At 28.6% G+C, this 25,296-nt stretch overlaps 1 protein-coding gene across 1 annotated transcript in view; it reads right to left on the bottom strand.

The window, feature by feature from the left end:
* Positions 1 to 12,732, bottom strand: part of LOC100573535 (homeobox protein MSX-1) — an 18,977-nt gene extending 6,245 nt beyond the window's left edge. The window contains exons 1-2 of the mRNA XM_003243944.4: positions 12,514 to 12,732; positions 5,392 to 5,654 (exon numbers count right to left, since the gene is read on the bottom strand). Coding sequence (XP_003243992.1) covers positions 5,392 to 5,605 — 214 coding nt within the window. The 5' untranslated portion in view covers positions 5,606 to 5,654; positions 12,514 to 12,732. The remainder of the gene's footprint in view (positions 1 to 5,391; positions 5,655 to 12,513) is intronic.
* Between the last annotated feature and the right edge of the window lie 12,564 nt (positions 12,733 to 25,296).

The following is a 25,296-nucleotide window of genomic DNA, read 5'->3' on the forward strand; positions in this document are numbered from 1 at the left end:
ATTATTATTAGTACATGTTTGGTGAAATTTATTCTCGGAAAAGTAGTATTTATGAATGTTACTTATTATTCGAAGAAAGCTCGTTTCATGGTATTTGGATGATTGCAAATTTATCAAGAATCAATGTATTTTCGGAAAAATGTTGTTGATTTTTCCGAGTAAAGTAAATTGAAATTAACTAGAAAGAAACATTTTATGGACAATGATCTTACGCAGCAAAGTAAATTTGTTCTGGTTTAATTTTTTTTTAATGATATCATCAACTAGGTACTACGTTGACCTAAATTCTAATAATGCAATTTGAAACTTATTTCATGTAAATTGAATATGCCATAGAAGAAAACATTTTTCACTATGAAATAATTATTTCTTTTTGATCATGCCACTAGATTATGATATTATATACCATTCGGCTCTGTGGATGTCGAGTAACTGTGGTATACGCACTGTAAGGGCCCCCCACACTTTTGCTCTACATTTTTTAACCCTTGACCGCCACCGCCGCACGATATGTTTACATGCAATTTAAAAAAAATACGATTTTCTCACAAACTCCACTACAAACCAAACCGACGCAACTCAATACATTTCGTATTATGCACATTAAAACAGAAATGTTGTGTTGATGATACTCAAGACATTTTTAAGCTTATCGGCATAAAACATCCTCAATAGACCGTACAAGTGTTACCAACGCACAAGAATGTATATAGTATATAATAATAATAATTAATAGTAGGTGTATACCATGCAAGTGTTATATGTTCATATGGCTCGGTCGTCGTTATTATATGTTGTCCCATCGTATTAATAATGCTTTATGTTATTTTTCGCTGAATTTACATCATGACCATGGAACTACATGTTTGATAATTAATAATAATATAATGCATTCAAATGTATATTTTTTTATAATTAAAATACAGTGGAACTCCCATATTACAAAGTCTAAATGGAGCATAAATGAAATTCATATTATAGAGAAACTCGTTATATGGAAGTTTCATTGTAATTGCAATATTGGAAATCCAATTGTTATTTCATTTTAATCGATTTAAATAGATGACATTAAATTACATGATATTTTTAGTCGTTTAAAAATTTTGGAAAAACCTATGATATTTGAATTTGTAATTAAATTGAATAGTTCAACTAGTTTTATTAAAATTGTATGAAGGTAAATTTGCGAAGCGAGATGAATAAATGTTTTATAAAATAAAACCTATATTTGAGTACTATACCTACGTTTGATCATAACGTTATTATCATTAGTTATAAAGATAATAATTTAATTGTACATTTATAGTGCATTTTATTAAGTGGTCGGTAGGTGGCTGCAGCTTAACAAGATTAATAACTCACTTGTAACCGATTATGATTATCATTTCTATGTAAATTATGCAAAAATGTTGTCATAGAGTCTTTGTTTTCAGCTGAGAGAGGTCAGAGAGAGTTACAACAATTACAGAAAAAAAATCCGAAAAATTGTTGACAGTGAAAATGTGCGTTCGATATGAACACGGGATAAGCGCACGTAGAAATATTTAAAATGAATCTTGATTATATAGGACGAGGGTATACTTTAGTCGACTCACGGGGGTGTATACAAACGTCTGTAGGTATAAGGGCTTAAATACGACCCTGGCACTGAGTAGAGTTCACCGTTTTAATATAATATATAACGCCGACACACGTGACTATATGAATATCATACGTTGGACCCGAAATAGTCACCGGCTCCCTTTATGTATTATATTATTATGATATTGTTTATTCGCTCTGATTAAGACTGGACGCTGGAGACGCATTGTGTTTATTTTAATTAAACCTCTCTATCCACGTGTACCAAGTATATATTATTATATACCTACTTCCCATACGCCATATCGAGGGCGAGTAATCAAAATAATAATAATAATAATAATAATAATAATGATAATAATAGTGATAATATGCGCACGTCAATAACATTTTACATAATGTTATAGACACAATATACGCAGACTATCATCGTTGTATCTCAACGGGTGCGACATGAAATATATAATTCTCCATCTATTGCATATTATAGATAGCGTAGAAATAACTTTGAAGAGTATCCAGGCATATCCGGCCGTCTGTCAATAACTGTTAGAGCTAAACGGTCTAATTTAATTGATTCCGGTGCCTACAATGGCAGAGTTAGGGAAATTGACAGTGGGTCTTTTGTGTGAAAAAACGTCCTATGATACTTTTTATTAGGTAGGCAGTAATTAACAAAAATTAATAAAAACATTTTTAAACACATTTAAAATAATTTATCGGTTTAAAATTCAATACATTGAACGGGATATATCGATTTTGGATGGTTTGGTATCTTTCAAAACATTTTAATATCAATGACGTTTTTTTGATTTCCAAACCAATCAACCACTCAAAAATTATGTCCTTGATTTAATGATTATGAATATTATTAATTATTATTATTAGAGCCGTGAATTTAATGGGGAGTGAATTTTTTATAGCTTATTTTAAAATATAGCTTTTTTAACACAAAGTTTGAATTAGATACGAACATTTTCAGTTTTGAATCCTTTATTATGAATTTTATGACAAACTTGAATTTTAGATTCTGAGTGGAACGATGAATGTATTGATTTTACAATGATGTGTGTTTTTTTATTTTTTTTTTTATTTTTTTATTTTTTTTGTGTCTGTGTACACGATAAGTAGTCGAAATAATGCTACGATTTTCAACTTCAGTATCTTGTTCGATCAGAAAGTGAATATCGTTGGTGCATTGGGGAGGTCAAAATTTAAATTTCCCAGTAGTTTTCAAAAGCGCCGGGAAAAACAAAAGAAAAATTAAGGAAAAACGGGAATTTTTACGCAAAATCTGTTTTCGAGAAAATCGATTTTGGTTTTTGGTGTAACTTTAAAAAAAATGACCGTGGATGCATGAAATTTTGACTGAATGTTTACATTTCCATTTTCTATACACGATAAAATTTTCAAAATATTTTGACTTATTTTGAGCTCTTTACGGACATTGTCAGTTTTCATTTTTTTTTAGTTTTTTTTCTAAAAATATCAATAAAATTTTATTTGTTGGATAAAAAAGCTTGAAAATTTAATAGAAGGCTCCTAGTATATTGTTTCAAAGGCAGATGAAAAATATTAAAAATCGTTAGTCACAGTTTTTTTTTATAAGCATTTAAAGTTCAAAAAATGACAAAATATGGAAAAATCACGAAAATTTGCAAATTATTTCGAGTTATAAATTCATAAAAATTTTTCTTTTTAAATCTAAGATATGAAAATGTAATACAAGATTCCTTATAATAATATCTACCTTTATCAAACAAAAAATATCTATAAGAAACTCAAATTAAATTTTTATGGGCGTTTGAAATTCATATTTTTACAACATTTGATATTCACTCGATTTCTTACGTAACAATTTTCTTATTTTGTTGTAATTAAAAAACGAGTGACTGTAGAAACTTGAAAATTTCACTGAATGTTAATATTAGCATTTTATATATACGATAAAATTTTTAAAATAATTTGACTCTTTTTGAGCTGTTTACGGACATTGTAAGTTTTCAATTTTTTTAGTTTTTTTTTTCTATAAATATCAATAAAGTTTTATCTGTTGGGCCAAAAAGTGTATAAATTAATACAAGGCTCTGATACATTGTTACAATAGCAGTTGACAAATATTAAAAATACATATGCACAATTATTTTTTATAATCATTTGAAGTTGAAATTTTGACAACATTTATCAAATTTAAAATTGAATAATTATGTTGTAGTTAAAAATTTATAAAATGTTCAACTTTTATATCTAAGGATTGAAAATTTAAAACAAGATTCCACGTAAATATTTAATTATGTTTCCAAAAATTCTAAGAAATACTTAAGCACAGTTTATTTTTATTGTCATTTTAATTTCCAATTTAGACGAAATTACATATTAAAAAAACCTGGAATAACTATTTTAGTTATTTTGTTGTGATTGTAATGATTGTATAATATTATTTGTGGGTACTTGAAACTTCTAAAGTATACTATTATATATCTATGATAGTACCACGGTTTGTTGTTGATGTATAACGCGTTACCTGATTGACATTGTGATATGATTAATTTGGAATTTATTATTAATACCTATTATAGGTCAATTTTTTTTAAATACTATAGACTATAATATACTATTATGTCTTATACCTAGACTGACATACTGTCTCAGCTCAGAATCGTTTTTCTTATCTAGTGATATTATATCATTGAATTCAAATTTAATACTATCCATTATACAGTGACCCACTTATAACCTACTGTACAGCAGAGCGACATACACTTACCCTCCTTTTTCAAAATATATTCTTATTTGTCCAAACTAACTTTATTAGATCGAAAACTGGTAAAATATGTTATTATTTTTGCTAATATACTCAAATATGCATTTTATATTCAATAACGACGAAATATGTAAAAATATGCAAAATAGAATATTCAGTGTAACTTAGGTAGGTACTAGTGTTATGATATATGAAAAATATTTATACATCACTCACATTGTTCTGTGACTTTTCTAGACAAATATGAAAAAACTAGAAGTTTTCAGCCCACGCAAACCATATTTTTTGGTTTACCAGCTATCGAGCTCTACATTAATAGAGTTGTGATTGGAGCTTCATACATGAAGCATTTTGAGTGATTAATTTATAAGAAATTTTGAAGACAAAATATTCTGTGCTGTAAATAAATACGTTTTATTCTTTATTCATATGTAATCTAAATATTTCAAATCGTCACTCCATAATAAAATACAATAGTCAATATAATAAATAATACAAAATGGAACATAGGCCGTATGTTTACGCATTATTGGCAATTTTATTTCATTGTGTCTAATGTATATAACATGTGTGTTTATTAAAAAAAATTTATAAAAATGTAGGAGTGTATATTCTAGGTACAAGTGCACTTCAGCTTCACAATAACAATTAAAAATGATAGGTATAAACAAAATAAATATTTTTTAAATTTTTTAGTGGGTATTAAGAAGACCATAGAATAAATAATTTTATTTACAGACAAATTGTCAACATTTTAAATTTTAAACCAAAAACGACTAAACTTATCCATATTGAAATAAATGTCTTCCTTTTCAAGAGCGTAAAAACAGCGCTGTTGTAAATAAAACTTAAATTGTGATTTGTTTTATGATAATTCAGTATTATTTTTCTTAAATAATTAAAGATAGTTCCTGTAACGTCATCTATACCTCCATACATAAACATAATATTATATCACTTTTCTACTGTATTTACTTTTAGTATTTTTTATATAATGTATTATGTGTACTCCTATAATCAATATTATTGTGTATAATGTTACTCACTGTCGAGTTTTGGAGGCTTGAATCGTGTACAATACAACCAGTCGAAATGCTGTTTATTTTGCTGGTTGGTGTCGTCTTCGGTATTCGTCTCTCCGGCTTTATTCAATATGTAATCCACACTAAATAAAAACATGGGTTTTCTTCTTTGATCTTCATCGTTATGCGTTTTTAATACTTGGTCGTTTTCGGAAGGCTCTGAAGTTTCTTGGTTCATTATAGTAGTTTCAGATACTGGGATTTTTGATATAAATCGAGGTATTGGTCTATAAAATAAAAAATATATATATAATATTATATTAATATTTAGAAATTGATATTGTCTTATCAATAATAATGTATATTATATTATTTAATTCAATGTAATACCTATAATATGTTTATAAAAACAAAATAATAATCAAACAATTAAAACTTTGTACCTATTTGAATATATTAATAATGTATTTATTCAACAAGTATAAACTATATAAACATATACAGAGATAATTACACATTATATTGATACAATTTCATAGGATAAATTAAAGATATAATAAATAATTATATTGTATGCTAGTACCTAGGTACCTATGCTTTAGTCATTAAAAAAAAAATCTTATTCATATAATATTTAGGTGTCTTACCAAATTGATATAAAATATAACTAAGTAGGTTTAGATGATAGTACCTATCACCTACCTATTACTATTTACTTATTAGTTATTATGTGCCTACGCCACGCCGGTGAGAAGTCAGTTACTGGCCGATAAACAATTTTAAAGTTATACAGACCAATTGAATGGTCAAAAACTATATTGAAAAAACAAGACTCGTCTATTCAATATAATAATATGTAAGTATTGAGGAATAAAACGAATTATTTCTCTTGTAAGATTTACTTCAATTAAAATTAATATTTTGAATAATATGTGGTAATAACGAATATTTTAATTGATATATTATATGTCATGGTATATTTAATACGGAAATTTTTGGTGTGTACCTATCTTTATAATTTATTTATTAATATTATTTTTATTATTATACCTAACTTTATTTCGATTGCATTAGGTAACTATAATTGGCACCAATGATATTATTTTTAGTGAATTTTAAAACTCATCATATAGGTAAGGCGTTTTTTATTTTAATTTTATTTTAATTTACGTAGATGCTGTATCTAATCTTACTATTATGTGGTTTTAGGTTAAACAGTTCAAAGAAAAAGTCTATATTATTAAAAGTTCAAATAATTAAAAATTTTCAGCATCCAAATACTTTGTCAAATTAGTTTTAAACATCTTAGATTAGACAATTCCAAAATCTTAAAAATTAAAGTTATTATTAATGAGACTACAATATCTATTACATTCATTATTCAAACTAATTCAAATGATTAAACTATTAAACAAATTAAAATTTTTTTAGAATAAATAATAATAATGATTCAAGATCATAAATTATATAGCTCTTATCGTAATCACCTAAATTCTAATAGCAAATGTATAATTTTTCTACTTTTTTTGATATTTTGACATAGTGAAAACCAGAATAATAAATAATAAATAAACCTATATAATGCATATATTTGATATCCAGTAAAATGTATAATTCTAATAAATCTTATATTTATACGTATACGCATCATCTATACTTGGTCGAAAATAATTTATTTATCCAAGAACATAAATGCGAAGTTGCTTATCAAAAAAGTATTTATTTTTTAACCCAAATTGATTTCACTTGTATATTATATGTACTATTACATCAATGTTGGGTTATAAGCTAATATTTAATTACTTACTAATGATTAATGATTATTTAATAGGATTATTTTGATAAGATAACATTAACAGTGTCAAAGGACAAACAGGTATTTCGTAAACAAATAGAAACAGTGAATCAATTAGATTTATAAATTATTTAATATTATAAATTGATATTCAATAAAGAAATACTGTGCTATAAATTATAGTGGAATTTCTCAAAGTGTTGAATCCTAGTAATAATGTAATTTCTTAGTAAGTTTTTTAATATAATTTTACTAACTGTATTGTTCTTTTTAGGTCAAGACAATTTTTCTTACAATGAATTTTTATTTACTGATACCATTATAATTTATAATATATGTACATACAATTTACAACCATTACTGAAGTTAATAAATAACATCCTGATTTATTATAACACTTTTTTTGATTAAAAAAATTCTATAGAATAGTAAATTAGGTAATCAGTAATTACTGATTAGTTTAATATAACTATAATATATATATCAGTGGTTTTTAAACTGGGTGCCACGATAGGTACACTATAGTGTGCCATGAGCAATATGGCATTATTAGGTGTTCTGCGTTGTTTTGGAAGTATTTTTTTCCTTCGTATGTTACCTATTGCATTGAACCATATACCAAAATATAAAAATCGACAATTTGTATAAAAAAAACGATAAGGAAGACTTCGTACGGCATGTATTGTCTCCGTCTTACACACGAACGACATAACAAATTTTCGTTCACTAGTTTCGATAGTGTGCTGTTAGTTTTGGTATTAGAGTGTGTTGAACTATTATACAATTTAAAGGTAAGCTTATTATATAGGGCCCCACGTAGGCTTTTATTGATATTATTATTTTTAAGTAAGCTGTGATCATTTAAAAATGAACAGTTTCAAAAAGGTCATAACCTACTTAAAAATTATAATATCAATAAAAGCCTACTTAAGGTCCTAGGTAATAATCTCACATTTAAATTGTATTATAGGTTAATTTACTCTATTCTCAAAACTTACAGCACACTATTAAAACTGGTGAATGAACATTTGATATGTCGTACGTGTGTAATACGGAGAAAACCCAGTTAGTGTTTTTTTTTTTTTTAACTCAGTTAAGTTAAGTTAAAATGCACCAATAACAAAAAGTTAAACATTAAAAGTTAATTTAACTATAGGTTAACTCAGTTAAGTTAAAAGTTAATACATTCTTTTTGTTAACTTTGCATTAAGTTAAAAAAAGTTATTTTGTTTATACAACGCAAGCATACTTAATTTTTTACGACAACACATGCGGGTACGACGTCCTCTTAAGCTTTTTGAAGTAAAGATGAATAATTATTTTCCTAGTATTGATACTAAACATTATGAACTGGGTTCGAGATCCATTCAATGTATCTATTGGTGATCTGGTCGATTTTAAAATTTCCGATTAAAATTAATGTGTAATTTAAAAATGATCGAACATTGTAGTTGAAATTCAAAGAGTATACCCTTAATAATTGAGAGTACCCTTAATGAGTTCTGGATAAATATTTCTTAAAAATATCCAGGATATTTTTAAGACCTATCAAGCACATATTGCTCATTAAAAATTAATAATAATATTATTTTATAAAATTACAATATTTTGTATTATTTTGTTAATTCAATTTAGTTTAAAAACTATTATTTAATGAATAAAAAAACTGTTTTAAAAATGTCAATGAGTAGGACATGTACCGTGAACATTGTATGAAGATCATAGCAGTGTGCCGTAATTAAAAAAAGTTTTAAAAACCACTGATGTATAATAATATTATGACTAATATACCTATACGCAACAACATTGTTGACAATGTACATATTACAGTATTATTACGTCTATATTATATGGTATAAATAATGTAGTTTATACATATTGCATAATATTACATAATATGATATAACTTATATTTTATTGTGACAATATGGAGACACCAATATATAATTGAAGCAATTATTTAAAAATACATATCATATAAGGGATTAATAACAATTTCAAAGGTTTTCTATCGTCCAAAAAAAAAATTTCAATTTTAATATTATAGTTTTCTAGGTAATATTAACGATGGCTTAATTGTCATTCATGTAAAACATTAGATTACACAATGTACACTCAATTTTTTATAAATTATTTATTATTCATGACACTGAAACATTTTATAATAAAACAAGAAAAGAATACGATCAAAGTTGAATATAATAATTGATAACAAACAATGAAATAATAATTTTAAGAAGCAAGGCTGCAAGGGTGTTATATAAACGTTGTATATATGCGTCTTGAATGTAAAAACATATATTTGTCAAAAATACGTAAATTACAATACCGTGTACAGATCAAGGCACATATTATTATTGTCATATTGATTTATACAAATGATGACATTCCAAATTCTAATATATTATTATTACGAGATGTTGACATATTATTTTTTTCAAAACGAGTTAATATTATAACTTTTAAGTATGTTTTCACTGTATTGAACTTTTTGAATAATAATCCTAACAATATAATATTATATATCGCTACCTTAAAATACATCGTATCAAAATAAATGTATGGGTAAGTACCTGCTGTGTTAATCATTTTGAAGTAAACGCGAAGAATTAATAATGTCAGGTTTTAGAATAATTGTGGTGTAAATTTCATTTTTGTAAGTATGTATTTTCGAATTATTTTTTTAAACAGAGTATGCGTTTTTCACTAGTTTCCACTAAAAACAGCCTTTCGTTTTCCCCCGATATCCTTTTGCGCCATATTAGAATAAACGGCATTCTTTTTTCGCCACGTATAAATTATAGGTTTTAAACCCATATAAAATGTGTACACATTGCAGTAAATAAGCTATTAAATAAATCGTGTGGGGTATAGTTATTAAGTACTTTACTCAACTTGCACAACCAAAATAGGGTAATTAAATAGATACATTTACTATCTTATAAGTTATATTATACACATTATCAACATTTATTGTGTATCAAAAGTCACTAATCGTTTGTATTGGATTGTAGAAACTAGGAATGTGAAATTTGTAAGTATTTTAGTATTTATTTATTTTTATATTCGTATAGTATAAGATATACCTTAAATACATTAGGTAAAAAAAAGTAATATTTGGGTTTTATTCGAATTATTTCTTTTACATTTTAACGTGTATCTATAGTGTAGTTTTGTAACATTTTAATCATAATATTATTATGATTACTTTAATTATTTATTAAAATTAAATTATATTTATGTTTTAGTTATTAACAAAATACATTTTGAAAGTTTAACTATAGTACCTATATAATTTATGTATGTATGAATTATTGACATATTATGCATTGACTGAACATGTTTTGTTTGACAATTTTATCATACTTAGTTATTCTTATTTATTTTTTGTGCATTATACAATAAATATTATTATAAGCCATTGAATTATCATGTCAATGGATATCTATGGTTATAAAGACGCAGTTAAGTTAAAAAAGACACGAAATTAACGGGTATGGCAAGTTTCCGCTAGGTAATATATTTTCCCGCGAAATTAGAAAAATGTCATTGCCTTTTCCGTCAGTAATAAGTTATATAATTTTAAAGTTTGGGAACCCCATTACGTAAATATTTAATTATATTACTTTTTTTATTAAGAAACTATTGTATAGGTACACACTATACAGTTAAATAATAAGTCGTCATTTTTTACGACCAATTGTATTCTTGCACACGATTTTATTCAAGTTGTTATATAAGTAAAGATATTATTGTATTGATAAAAAGAGTGAAGAAATGTAATTTTATCATATCACTTAGTATTTTATCTTATAGTTTATACTGATAACTGTGGTTAACAACAAGTTACACAATTTGTTCATTAAGATTTATTTTGATATATCTTATATAATGGGCTTTTATACCCACGTCTTTATCTACATAATAAATATATATATATCTATATATATATCTAATGTGATATCATACTGAAATTCGTTCGATTTGTTGTAAAACTTATAGCATTGAATAGTGATCACCGATCAGTGTATGATTTATATTTAATTAAGATAGTCTACAACAGTAATTTCCGCACATATTAGTATAGTAAACGCGAAAATCCCAAAATTATTATTAATAATTTTAAATTTAGTAAAGTAATTTGAAGGGAAAAATTAAGTACGTTGGAAATGTATTCGCAAGAACAAATTTTTATAGTAAAATATTGAACACGAAAAATGAACACAATTACGATGCTGTAAATTAAAATACCATACATCGACAAATTGTTTCTTAACGTAAAATAAAAGCACTAAAAGACAAAAATTCAATTATTTTACCAGAAATTACACATAACTTTATAAACTATCTATGACCTTTGCTGAACCTTTTTTATTTGGAAGCAACTTACCTACTGCTTATAATTTTAGACGCAAGAGCTAAGAAGTTTGCACTAGTATCATGTATAGTAACTTTAGGAGGTAAGTGGTGGAAAACAGAAATTATTTTAAGCGGAAAAATTTGACGCTCAATCAAACACATATAGTATAATTGAAATGTTTAAAACTTTGAAAATTGAGAAAAAAACATCAAAACATTTTAATTAACAAACATCTAGTTTGAAAAAAAATTTACTTCGTTTATTTTTGATAAATGTTTCAATTTTAGTCACAATACAATAAGCTTATGGTAAGTATTATGTTTTTAATATATAAACAAAGTACCTAATGTATGATAAACAAATTGATACATTTTATTAGTTGGACGTTTTTTTTTTACAATATATAAAAGTTTGATACACCTTTGCTGTGAAGCAATAATATTATAGAGTTTTACACATTTGATATAGTTATTATATAATATAATCAGTGGTTATGTTACGAGACAAAGTAAATGCTAAATGGAATGAGTACCAAATATAAAATATGCCCATCTTAAAAGTAGACAACGCAATTCTTATACCAATTATTTAAGCAAAAGACTTCAGAATGTTAAGATATAGGTATGCGCGTAAACTTTGAAGTGATCACCAATGATATTTGTCCATAATAAAAGCGGTGGTTTGAAATACGCGCTTGGCTCAACCCAATATTTGCTGCGTCATAAGACTGACGGTAGTAATCATCAGAGAATAACGAATTAGTAATTTGTTCAGTTCCTTTGAACAGCTATCTAAAAGCTGAAATTACATTGATCAACTGGTTGTGCCAAGACTACCAGTTAAAACATCGTACAATTGGCGAGAACGAGTTGAAATGTAATTTTTAAAAAAGAGAATCGAATAAACCAAGTGGAAAATAATGAAAGATGAATAAATAAAAAAAAATGTTGGTTAAAATTACGTGTGAAACAGTCACAGGCTGCCGACTTACCCGTGAGTAGGCGACACAAAAAACTGGCGAGCACGAAATTTGGTTGACGCGCGTGTTGTCGCGGTAACTGGTAGCGGCTGCAGCAAGCCCCGCGGAGACGTTTAGCGGAGACGGTCTAGATGGCTACTGACCGTCGCGGCGGTGGTGCAGATAACACACAAATCGGCCAAAGATAAATGCGTTACCGAAAAATAAACGAGTGTACACACACGAATAAAATGTATATATTTTTTTTGACTACCACCACCACCACCACCACCACCGCTTTGGTTCTCCGCGCCTGTGAGGGGGATCCGTTCTCGTTTCGAAGAAGGGTAGTGGACGAGGCATTGTGCGCGTGTATTATAGTTGGTAGGCAGGTAGGTGCGGTTTATAACCACACGCCGCAGATGATATACAATATAATAATATTATGTACTACCGTATACGCGACCGGGTTAATTAAGCGGAAATTTTCTATTAACTTGTTGCCGCATCCCTATGTGTACGCACACACACGCCGACCAAACCAGTTTACAGGACGGAATAATAAGAATTATTATAAAAATCTCCGCGCCGACGCCGCCGCTGAGAATTGGCCACCGATATCCGATGCGTTTTTGTTTATTTTTCAATAACCATGCTTCAGTGGCGGTTGGGTATACTTACCACACACACACATCCACATGATGCACGCGTACAATATACTCGCCGAGGAAGTTATTGTATCATATTTGCACGGCCGTTTCCCAATTACCGAGTGTTTGATATCACACGCGCGGTATAAACTTCTTCGAAAAATAGGAGCCCCGAGCCGAAGACTTGTACGTTTTTCTCACTCTCACGTAGCGCGCAGATATTACATAATGTGCGAAAGAGATGGATCGCCGACCGCGAAAATATTATGCAGAAACGACGCCGAGGGTCGCCGTTTTTTTACGGGGGCAGCAACGAATTATTTACACTGTCATATTATTATAAATTCATCTAATCGTGGTATTAAATTTACCGAAAAACCACCGTAGGTACACCGGTTTTCATTCGTTTTTTTGTTTTCACATTACGATTAGAATAGCTATTAAAATATTCAAGATTTAGGTTTTTTTACTTTGTTCATAGTCGGCACGAACAAACACACATCTCAATAATGTAGACAAAGAATAGCCGCCTGTTCATACCGAAGACTTCAACAAGCGTTATGAACGGATCAGCGGTTTTTGAAAGGAACGGCTTACTAATATTTTAATATTTATAACATTATATCGTATGTCACGTCTGAGCTACCAGATTTCTCGTAAAATGCATCGTTATTATTATTCGTTTCATTTTACACGACTTTTGATTATTATACCGTTGTGGCGTTGTCAGTAGGCACGAAATAACATTCGAGAAATAACGTCTTCAATTCATTTTCCGTTCAGTCAGTGAATATGTTGAATACAGTTGGGGATGCAATGAAACAAACACTATTAACATTACTAATCTATTCGTACTATTCGTGTAAATTTACGTCGAGTTCTTCTTATAACTTTTTGAATGGCCATGAGTCATTATTATTATGAAGCGAACCGAGTAAGTTTGGTATTTAAATCTTTAAATATTTCATTAATAATACTAACTGTTTATAATATTATTGAGTTATTTTTCCAAAACTATAGTCTAGACTCTTGAAAGTAAAAACTAATGTATACAGCTATAAATATTGACTTAATCATAAAATGTATGACTAAAATATATTATTGTATTAATATTTTAGATACAAGTAAAACTGTGAATGACAAAATAAACTATATTTGTTTTACAATTAGAAACCTATGTTTTAATTCATTTTAATGTCATAATCTATAAAATTATAATAGTAGAAATGTTCTAAAAGACTGAAACTGAATTACATAAAGTTATAAAATGTATAACTGTCACTAACCGTGCCATTAAATTATCTGGCAATAGCAATATTCATAATAAAAGAAATATCAAATAATTAAAACTACAATAAAGACATTTTATACTAAGTTGTTTCCCAAATCAAATGTAATGTTAAAAAAACATGGGTAATCTAAATTAGATACCCACCACTAACGCTTAGAATAGTTACAAAATAAATCATAAAATTTGTTGATTTTAGTAAGTAGGTACGTCAAACGAATTTGCTAAAAATAAGACGATAGCAAGGAATTTATTATTTAAAGTATTCCAAACTTTATTATAAGAATTGAAATAATTAAGATGCGAATGTCACGATTTTAAAATGTTAATAATCATAATATTTTTATGCATTACAACAGTTGTTAATTGTTTTAATACATGTTTGCTGTATATTAGCAAAATAGGTCTAAATGATTTGAAAAATGAAAAGTTGTAGCCTAGTTGTAACGCTTTTCACCTTCGAATAATACACAGTTATTATTTATTTATACGTCAACAAATCAGACAACTTGTCTCCAAACTAGATGTCCTGTGACTGTGATTGTGATGTCATCTATATTGTGAGCGGAGTAATAAATGACAGGGTTTTTTTAAGAAGGGCGGGACTAGAACTACAAATCTATTACTATGGTAATATAAAAAAATATTTTATATTTTTTAAATAATAATATGAAATAATTGCAAAACCACATGATCCAAAATTTAGAAAAATACTATATATACCAGCTATTGCTACAGAAATTACCAAATTATTTTACAACTATTCTACCATTAAAAATAGTTTTTTTGATTAAATTAATATTCGATACGCCCCAATAAGGGGATGAGGTGGATGCCACCCCTTTGGTGTGCCACAGATCAATAGTATAGGTTTTTCAGTGAATGTTTTTTTTATTTATTAATTTTGTTTATTTTTATGCCTGTCATCATCACGTTTTGAAGCAGAAAAACAGAAATTGCATGTAGGTACTTTTCAAAATAATCGTGATGTAAAGCTAATAAAAACAGGGATATTTACGCTACACCATTATTTGATAAAAACGATAAGGTCTTTGTTGTTGTATAAATTCAAAAAACTGAAATATTATAAAAAAATGTAAACTAATATTTTTGAGTCAAAATATAATTTTTAAACTATTTTGGCTCTTTCTGAGCTTTTTATAAACATTTGAAATTTTCTACAATTTACCTATCTAGTTTATTTTCGATATGTATTGGTAAAATTAATGTTTTATTAGGTCAAAAAGTATGAAAAACGTAAATGTAAAATACAATTAGTAAGTTGTTCTCATAGTAGTTCATAAATATCAAATATACAGTTGCACACTATTATAAGCGTTTGAAGTTAAAATATTGGTGTAAGTAATTGGATATTTAAACGAAAGGTAACATTCTTTTACAGACAGATTTTCGTTTTTTTTTTTTTTATTGTAAATTAATAAAATATTAACCGTAGAAACTTGAATCATTCTATAGTTACATGAATTAACATTTTCTATACGCTGGCATTTTCTATAATATGCATTGTCATTTTCAAAACACATAGACTGATTTTAATCTTTTTAAATTTTATTACAATTTACATAAGACAATATTTAGAATTTTTTTTGTAAATGTTTATACATTTTATTTTATATCTTAAAAATCTTGAAAATGTAATACGAAATGGTCAATCTTTGTTCTTATTGAAATTTATCAATATAAAACTACGTGGATGCTATTTTTTTTTTACAAGCATTAGAATTTAAAATGTTTAAAAAGTTAAAACAACTATTTTAATTAAATTTATCTTAGAGACATGAAACGCTTTGCCATTACGTACCTATATTAAAAAATGAAAAAAATGTTAGCAAGTTTAATAAGTTTTGTGTCAAACGTTGATCATAAAATTAAATGTGTAGGACGTAGCTATATTATTGTTAGTGACATTTAACTTATAATAAGTCAATAATTATACTAACTACTAAAGTACCGTAGATTGGGTGTGAACAGGTTAGGATAACAGTAACGGGCTTAACATTATACTAAATATATCAAATATTTAATTATTTATAGAAGTATAAAAATATTTTGAATAGCTGAATTACCATAAAATGTACAATTGAAAAATGCCAAATGGTAATAATAACTAAGCTTACAAATAACTAGCTTCTTAATAAAAATATCAATAAAAGATTTCAAGATTCCCAAAAATAATAATCTCGCCTTTACATTTACAACAGGTTAATGCCTTCTAATTTTAAAAACTATACAGTAAAGGTGCATCTATAGACGTAGTGCTTTGTTAACGTGTCGTCTCGCGGAAAATACATGTCCAGACGATGTAACATTTATTTTTTGATTATAATTTAATGATTTAAAAAATAATTTAAATATTAAAAATATATAAAAATAAGTAAGTACTGTTGCTGCGTGGCTTTGACGAAGATATGTTTTCATACACACGTGACATAGCTGACTGGAACAAGCAGCACAGCACTGCCTACTAGGACGATTGGAAATCGCGCAGCATTCAAAAAAGCAGAAATCGAATTTGTGACGTCACAATCGTGCCGATGGCAAAAGCTGCTTCGTCTGGACGTGCCTTTAAATGTATTATTGTAAACGTAAAATTTGCCATGTTGTAAGGCGGAGACAATACAGCGGGTATGGCGTCCTCTTAAAATCAAGTCACTCCCAAATACTTGAAAAACTTGATATAGGTAAACGTGTAAATAAAATTTAAAATATTCAAATATGTAAAATGAAATGTTTTATTTTACAAAGACGAATCGACGATATTTTAGATAAATAGTTCAGAAATATTTGGAAACGTAATTTTTACAACATTTATGCACAAATGCAGATTCTGAGCAAAACAGGGGCACAATACATTTTTCATATTATGTTGATAATTTTATTGTTAAGTATGTTTTAGTAGTTTTATTTTTCTCAATAGCTTATAAATTAAAAAATTATCGAATGAATTTTTTTCGAATGCAATGACTATAATTATAAATATTTGCTTGTGACGAGGCAAGCGTGGGTACGTAACACACTAAAACCCAATTTGTATACTGTCCTGTTTATATTTCCTACGTTTAAGTTTTATTACTAATAGGTTTGTAAAATGTTATTGGGTTCTCGTGTATACATACATGACATATTTACAATACTATATAATTATTAATAAAAAAATATGCGTGCACTAAAATATAAAAAAAATGTATTAAATTATTTAATGTATATATTTTTTATATTTATAACCAAGGCTGTACATTTCAGTATTTTATTGCACCATATATATCCTAAAAAAAAATGCAATTTAATATGCACACAAATATGCATTAAAAATTTTGAAAAACCATCTTAAATCAAAATGTTTATACTTTAAAAGTAGATATCATATTATTGAAAATAATACGTATCTACCTATAGTTGTATGTTTATATATATTAAAATATATAGGTATTTTATTTATTTAGGTTGGTGCTTACCAAAAAATTATAAAACAATATTTATATAGACTGCTCTAAAACAAAACATAATTTTAAAATGTAGGTAAAAAGTCTATTGTAATTGGCGATAGTTGTAAAAACTATTAAATGCAATAAAAAGAAAAACAATGACCTTAAAAATCTGCAAAAAAGTTTCTAAATTTAATATTATTGTTATATAATTTAAACTTTTAGAAAGTCTTAAAATTAAATTAAATTAACTTAAATTAAACTAAATTAAATTACAAAATCACAGCCTTTATTCTAACCTAAACTCGTAATTTTATAGCATCAAAGCCTAAGTGCTTTTTTATTATTTTACTAAATGAAGACAACCGCCAAAACTATTTATATTGTATTTATCATGACCAACGCAGCTATACGTTCAATATACAACCAATATAGGTAACGTGGTATAATATACAATATGTTGAATTAGTATCATTCATCATTTTATTACAAATCCCTAAGTTACCTACTTTAACCGCAGAATAAATTATGTATCGTTTATCTATGTTTTCACGATGTATTAATGAGGTATACTGTACACACCTGCGGAAAAAACCAAACAGTTGATTGTATTATAAAAATAGTAGAATTGACTATACATTATAATATTTCTATAGGGATAGCTATAAGGTTTGTCAGGTTTACTAAAATATTAGTTATTCGAACTGAAATATGGTATTTTAAGTGTATTAGATTCTGAGCGGAGCGAGGAAGCTATTGTTTTTACAATGGTGTTTATTATTTTTTTTTTCTTTTTATTTTTCTTTTTATATCCTGTATACAAAATTTCTTCCAGAAGGAGTGTTTCGATTTCAACATATAATACCTTATATTTTAGAAATTGGATCAAGATGGTACTTTAAAGAGGTCATTTTTCGATTTTCTCAACAGTTATTTAATGCCACGGGAAAAACCACCGGAAAATTACGAAAAAACGCTAAAAATGGGATTTTAATTTCTAACACTTTGTTTATCACCATAGAAACGAATAAAAAAATATAATAATTTAATATTAATTCAACTTACATGATAAAATAAATAATAACAAAATATAAAATATCTAGACTGTCAAACCGTCTCCGCTCAGAATCGTTTTTCTTATACAATGATATTATATCATTGGATTCAAGTCTAATACAACCAATATACAAATACCCACTTGTAATCTACTGTACAGCAGAGCGACATCCATTTATCTGCTTTTTTTTAGTTAATTCAAACATTAAAAACTACATTAAACTATAAAATATAGTAAACATTACCATGACAAATAACTATATTTACATAGTCATAATAAGTAAATCATTTTAGTTATTTTACCCATCATTAAACTTTTAATTTTACCTACTATATTAAATAGTTATACCTATCTACTATAATAAAATTTATTTAACTATAATATTATAGTAATTTTTTTTCCGCTTAATTACATTAAACCAGTTATTGATAATGATTATTTCATTTTTGTCATTCAATTTATTATTTACTATTAACATTATAAAAAGTTGCACAATCACTAAAAACTCAAAAACTTGGTGGCCATTAAAACCCAAACTAAAGCGGTCCTTTTGTTGATGCTTAGCCGCTTAGGGCGTGCAGCTGCATACCCTGCACGCCCCATGACTCCGCCTATTAATATAACGATAACAGAGCTGGGTTAATAGGTACTAGTAGTTTAAAAAATATGAGTATCATAAGCTATAGACATTGACACGAAGCCAGCGAATTTTAAAAACGTTCACCATGGTTAAAGTGCACTTTAAGGACTTATTGGTAATTTTTTAGGGCTTAAATGTCAATACATTTTAATTTGTGAGTGGAGCGATGAATGTATTGGGCTTACAAATAAATTATTATATGTGTGTTTTTTTCTTTTTGTATCTCATAATTTTTTTGAGCAGAAAAAATGTTTTGATTTTCAACTTAAAAGGTGGTTTCTGCTGAAAAAGGTAATCTGGTTAGTACTTATCGAGAGGTAAAAAATAAAAATTTGCTTTTCATAATAATAAGGAATTTTCAAAATATTTAGGCTTTATTTTACGTTTTGCAGATGTTTTTAATTTTTTACTTTTATTAATAATATCTTCTTGGATTCCCGTTCAGAGATATTTTGCGGCCCGGGGCAGAATCATGCAAGTTTCCCCTTTTTTATTTATATTTCATTTCACACAGGCGTGCTTATTACAGTGAATTTTTATTTAATTTAAAATTACAAATGTTGTATGTACACATTCATATAAGTGTTGTTGATTTTTTAAAAAATCAAAAACACTAAAAAAAAATTTAAAAAGTGGGTAAGTGGATGCCGCTCTGCTTGTACAGTAGGTTACAAGTGGGTTAATGTCATAGGCGAAAATAGCGTTTGAGATTTGGGGGGAGGCTAAAGCCTTACTTTGATAATATTGTATAAGGTTAAAACAAAATGTAGGAAATATTGGGGGAGGGCTATGGACATTTTTGGGAGGGCTTAGCCCCTAACGCCCCCCCTATTTGCGCCTTTGGTCACTGTATACTGCTGTACATTTGGTGGTGGATGTTTGTTCATCGTCCCTTCTACGGGATAGTGTAATTTTACTGCATTCGATAAAAAACGATTCTGAGCGGACGAGGGAATCTTTTTTATTTAATTTTATTCGTTTCTATGGTGATAAACAAAGCGTTATAAGAACAGCTTAAGAACGATTTATATAAATATGTAATTTACATAATTATAATTTATAATTAGAAAATACCATAAAAATGAAAAAATAAAAATAAAAAGCTCAAAAGTCGCTCAAATGTTTTTAAAATTTTACCATGTTTAGGTAAGGCTAATATAAGTAAATAACCTGAATTTCAAGTTTCGAATGTTTTTAACCGAATTACAACTCTATTTAACTCTCAAAATTAAAATATCTATAAATAGCTCAAAAATGGCTAAAACTTTTCGAACTAAAGCGTAAGAAAAAAATCTAAAATGCAACAAAAAAGGTCTCTTGTCATTTTTCATTTGAAGTAATATTTCTGGTAGAAAATGTCGTCCGTAATTATTTAATATTATAAAATCGTGAAATCGTACGTTTTTTCTCCTTTAACCGCTTTTATTTCAATCGAAAAATGACCTCTCTAAAGTACCAGCTCAAGAACATTACCTTACAGAAAAGATGCTACACTTGATACTTTTGAGCAAGTTTAGGGGGAGGAAAAGTGTTTACAGATTAAAAAAGAAATAAACATCATTGTAAAACCAATACATTCCTCGCTCCGCTCAGAATCTAAAATAAACTTTATTTAATTTCATAAACATGGAATGGGGAAATTATGAGGGTCTAGAGTTTTTGAAGTTATATAAAAAACAAACACAAATTTAGAACCCACACATCATCCCAATCAAAAAAGTCGAAATGTACCTAGCACCTAACCTAAAAAAAAACGCATACCAAGTCAGAGATCGGCACGTAAACTTTATTGATTTTTAATAATTTTTTATCTGTATATACTTTATTACAATGTGATTAAACCAAAATTAATTAAAATTATCAAAATTACAAAATTTAGATTATGAGCAGAGTCAAAGAATGTATTGATCTTACAATGATATGTGTGTTTTTTCTGTCTGTCATCACTTTTTGGCGCAGTAAAAATACTCCAATTGTCTACAGCAGCATATTTTCTGGTAGGATAGATCATATTAAATAATAATATATTTTACACTATGACCAACATTATACTGTATAACCTTATTATCCAAGTAAACAGTATTAATACATTTTTCTGATCATGAAATTATGAAAATAAAATAAGTTTGACAAATCTGAATTCAATAATAATGTATTTATATACGTAAGACAATAGTTAGGTCGGGGGACGGAGTGGCCGAGTGGACTAAGGCGAATCTCGGTCACAGGCGACACTTCTCTATGGGCAAAAGTCTATCTGAAGTAAGAAGCCGCCATCCCCCGACCGGGCATGGCAGAAACCTACGGGTGTCTAATTTGAAATTCTGCCAAACTAAAACACACGTGTTTATAAAAACCTACATTACCCTCCCCACAGTTAAAAAGATAACCACCCAATGGCCTAAATATTTATTTAATTTAAATTAATTGCATTAATCATAATGTTAATATACAATATGCACTGAAATAATTTTTAGAATTCTTATTATTTAATTCATATTCCTATAAAAATAATTATTCAATTTGTTGTCTTTTTCATTTTAGCCCTGGCTGTCCTGACTACTACTACTGAGTATCGTGCTGTAATAATATAATCAAATTATTTCATCAATTTTATACTACGCGCTTCCGATTAGTGATTTTTAGAGTTTTAATAAATTTAAACAAATTAATACCAGCGATGAAAAATATTTGGCAAATACGTTTGAGGATCATCCAGGCTTCGGCGTGTTTGGGGAAGTTGATAACTATGTTAGAGTTACATTACAAATATTGCAAACTAGTGTTGGTTCCTTACTGATGGATATGCATGGGTTAGGTGAGAGTGGCCTATTTTAGCTCGAGTTATGATTATTTCCTCCCTTCTTATAGAAATAAATATTACTATAACAGTATTACAGAAACTGAATAGTAAGTAATAACAATAACACTGATAAAAAATTCAAGTACACTAAAATCAAAAATAGGTACATTTTATAGTTAAAGCCGTTTGAGGTATTAAACAGTTTATTTTATACCGAGTATTATGTAATATTGTATTATTAATATTGTGTATTGCTACTGGTAAGATATGTTTTAGTATTTAAGTAAATAGTCATATTGTTATTGTAGAATTTTTCAAATAGTACCTACACATATATTTAAAGTAGAGCAAGTGGTTTTTAACCAAATATTACATCTAATAACAACTAGGTATCTTATATCTATCTATCTTAATTTCATTAATATGATCATTTTTGTAGGAACAATTAATACACCATAAAACCTAAAATTTAAAGGAATAAAAAAAATTACCGCCTTCAGTATGGTACACTTGCCCCCTGCAAGCCCCCTACTAGATTGCTAGTGGACAGCTAAAAAGTTATTTTCCTGGGCTGGTCAGAATTTGCAATCCTTCCCTGAGCAATACAATTACCTATATAAATATATCATAAAATAAAAGGACGTAACCAGGATTTATTTTAAGGTGGCCTTTTAATTTTATATTTAAATATCACTTGGAGGGGGATTATACACTCACCGTTGTAGTTATCAATCTTTATGATACTAATATCAGATATAAAATACAACCACATGAGTATAATTTTACAACATATTTTTAGACATCTGGAGCATATAATATAATTTATTATACGCTACTCGTAAATATATTTTTAACAAATATCAGGGATGACGGATATATATATGTGGCAATACCCAGCCTCCTGGCTACTACACTGACAAATTATATTTAGTAGTATAGGGTGACACACCATTTCAGATCGTTTTTCATGTGTGACGATTTATATTTTTAATTCAAATTTAACACATTCATTACTACTGTAACCAGTTGATACATAGGTACCTACATTACAGCAAAGCGACTTCCTCAGGTTTTTCCTCCTTTAATGTTCTAAATATATTATTTATTTTTATGTTAGCGATGATCCATATTAATCCAAATAATGATATTTTGCTTACCGTTTGTTAGTTATTCTTAAGTATTCAAGGGTACATAGTTTCTCAGACAGGTATACAAGGTCATTGACATCTGGGCCCTACTGTAATGTAATCTGGTAATTTTCGTGAATTGACTTTATTATAATATAGTATAACGGTGCAGATGGGAGGTCCACGGATGGCCTATTACTTCACATCCGTGTAACGTTAGGTTTTCAGTGAATTAAGCAAGACGATACTCCACGTCCAGTTGGGTGTGCAATTATCGGTTGCTAAGTCGGGAGAGGTGGTGAAATATGAGGAGGTGGCGCGGGGAAGATAATTTCATACGGATAAAATCGCATGCTCGCATCGTTCACTTTGATCAGCGAGCTCGCATAATATAATACTGTAACCGCCGGCGCTATGGGATACGAATTTCAAATAAAATGGCCGTCGGAATAACGTAATCGGGAGCCACGCGTGATGGGCAAAGATAATCATCAAATCTATAGTTAGCCCCCCTCCATGCCACCGGTATAATGTGCACACACGCACACAGGTATTATAACAACCAAAATATATTAATGACAAATATAATAATAACGAAAACGATCGTGGAACCAGGACGGGGCCCACGACATTGTAGGCACACACCTAAATCATATCATATAGAGGGAGAGCTCGACCGCAGCGGAGTCTGTTACGCTACCGGCTACAGCTCGGTGTACGACTGTTGTGGTGGTGTGTTTGTGTATAATATACGTGCGGTAACAATATCGACGATACCCTCCGCGGTTGACGTTAACGACCATGTTATAGGCGGAGCGTACACATAACCGTATACCAGTGTCGGTGGCGGCCACCGCATATTATTATGCCCACAGAAGAGGTACCCTTGTGCGCGTATAATAATAATATAGATCAGCACTCGCGGGGTAGTTTCCGCATTTGTACTGACAATAGACGCACGCACACAATCGTCTTCGCTTACCCGTATTTATATAATACTCACACACATGTAATTTATTATCATTATTGTTATACGCGTGTATCGATGCGCCGTGTACACAATATGATATAATATTATAACGTCGTTATTGTTGTTTCGGCGGACCCTTTATAATGTGCATTGTGCGGTAAACCTATACCTATAACCTCCAGGGGTGCTGCGTGGCGCGGGGAATCCAATAAAAACGTTTAGTCAAGCGGACTGAATAAAACAAACACAGTCGCGGAAGCCACGACGACTACGACCATGATACGTCATGGCCGTGGATCTTTCGCGTTGTTGTTGTTGTAATAATAATATAATAATAATAATACCAAAACAGAAAATTATAACAACGTCGTCCGTACATGATGCAGTCAGTCTTGTTCACGGTTCGTCGTTTCCATCGCATTGCATCCAGAAGTCGGCGGACCCACATAATATACCTGCCAGCAAACGCTATTATACACAAACCAAAAACCAGGTGTGTGGTCTTCGGATCCGCGCGGCTTTTTGTGCCTACTTGAAACCACTCTTTCCATTTTCCGCGTATTCCTATACAAAATCGATTAACTCATATGTTTTCCGTATAATATGCGCTTTGTGTTCGATATGCGTGTTATAATAATATATGTATTATTATTATTGCTGCAGGTATTCGGTTGTTTTTTCGATATATTATGTTTTTTTTCCTTCTGGTTACCGCGTTTCCGCCGACATTTCAGCTTGGTACGTACCTACGTAAGAAATAATGATATGCGCCACGTCTATACCTACCTATTATAAACGTCCCACCTGTGAAACGAGGTTTTATTTCGGTTGAAAC

Source organism: Acyrthosiphon pisum, chromosome X (genome assembly GCF_005508785.2).
Source record: "Acyrthosiphon pisum isolate AL4f chromosome X, pea_aphid_22Mar2018_4r6ur, whole genome shotgun sequence".
NCBI lineage: Eukaryota > Metazoa > Arthropoda > Insecta > Hemiptera > Aphididae > Acyrthosiphon > Acyrthosiphon pisum.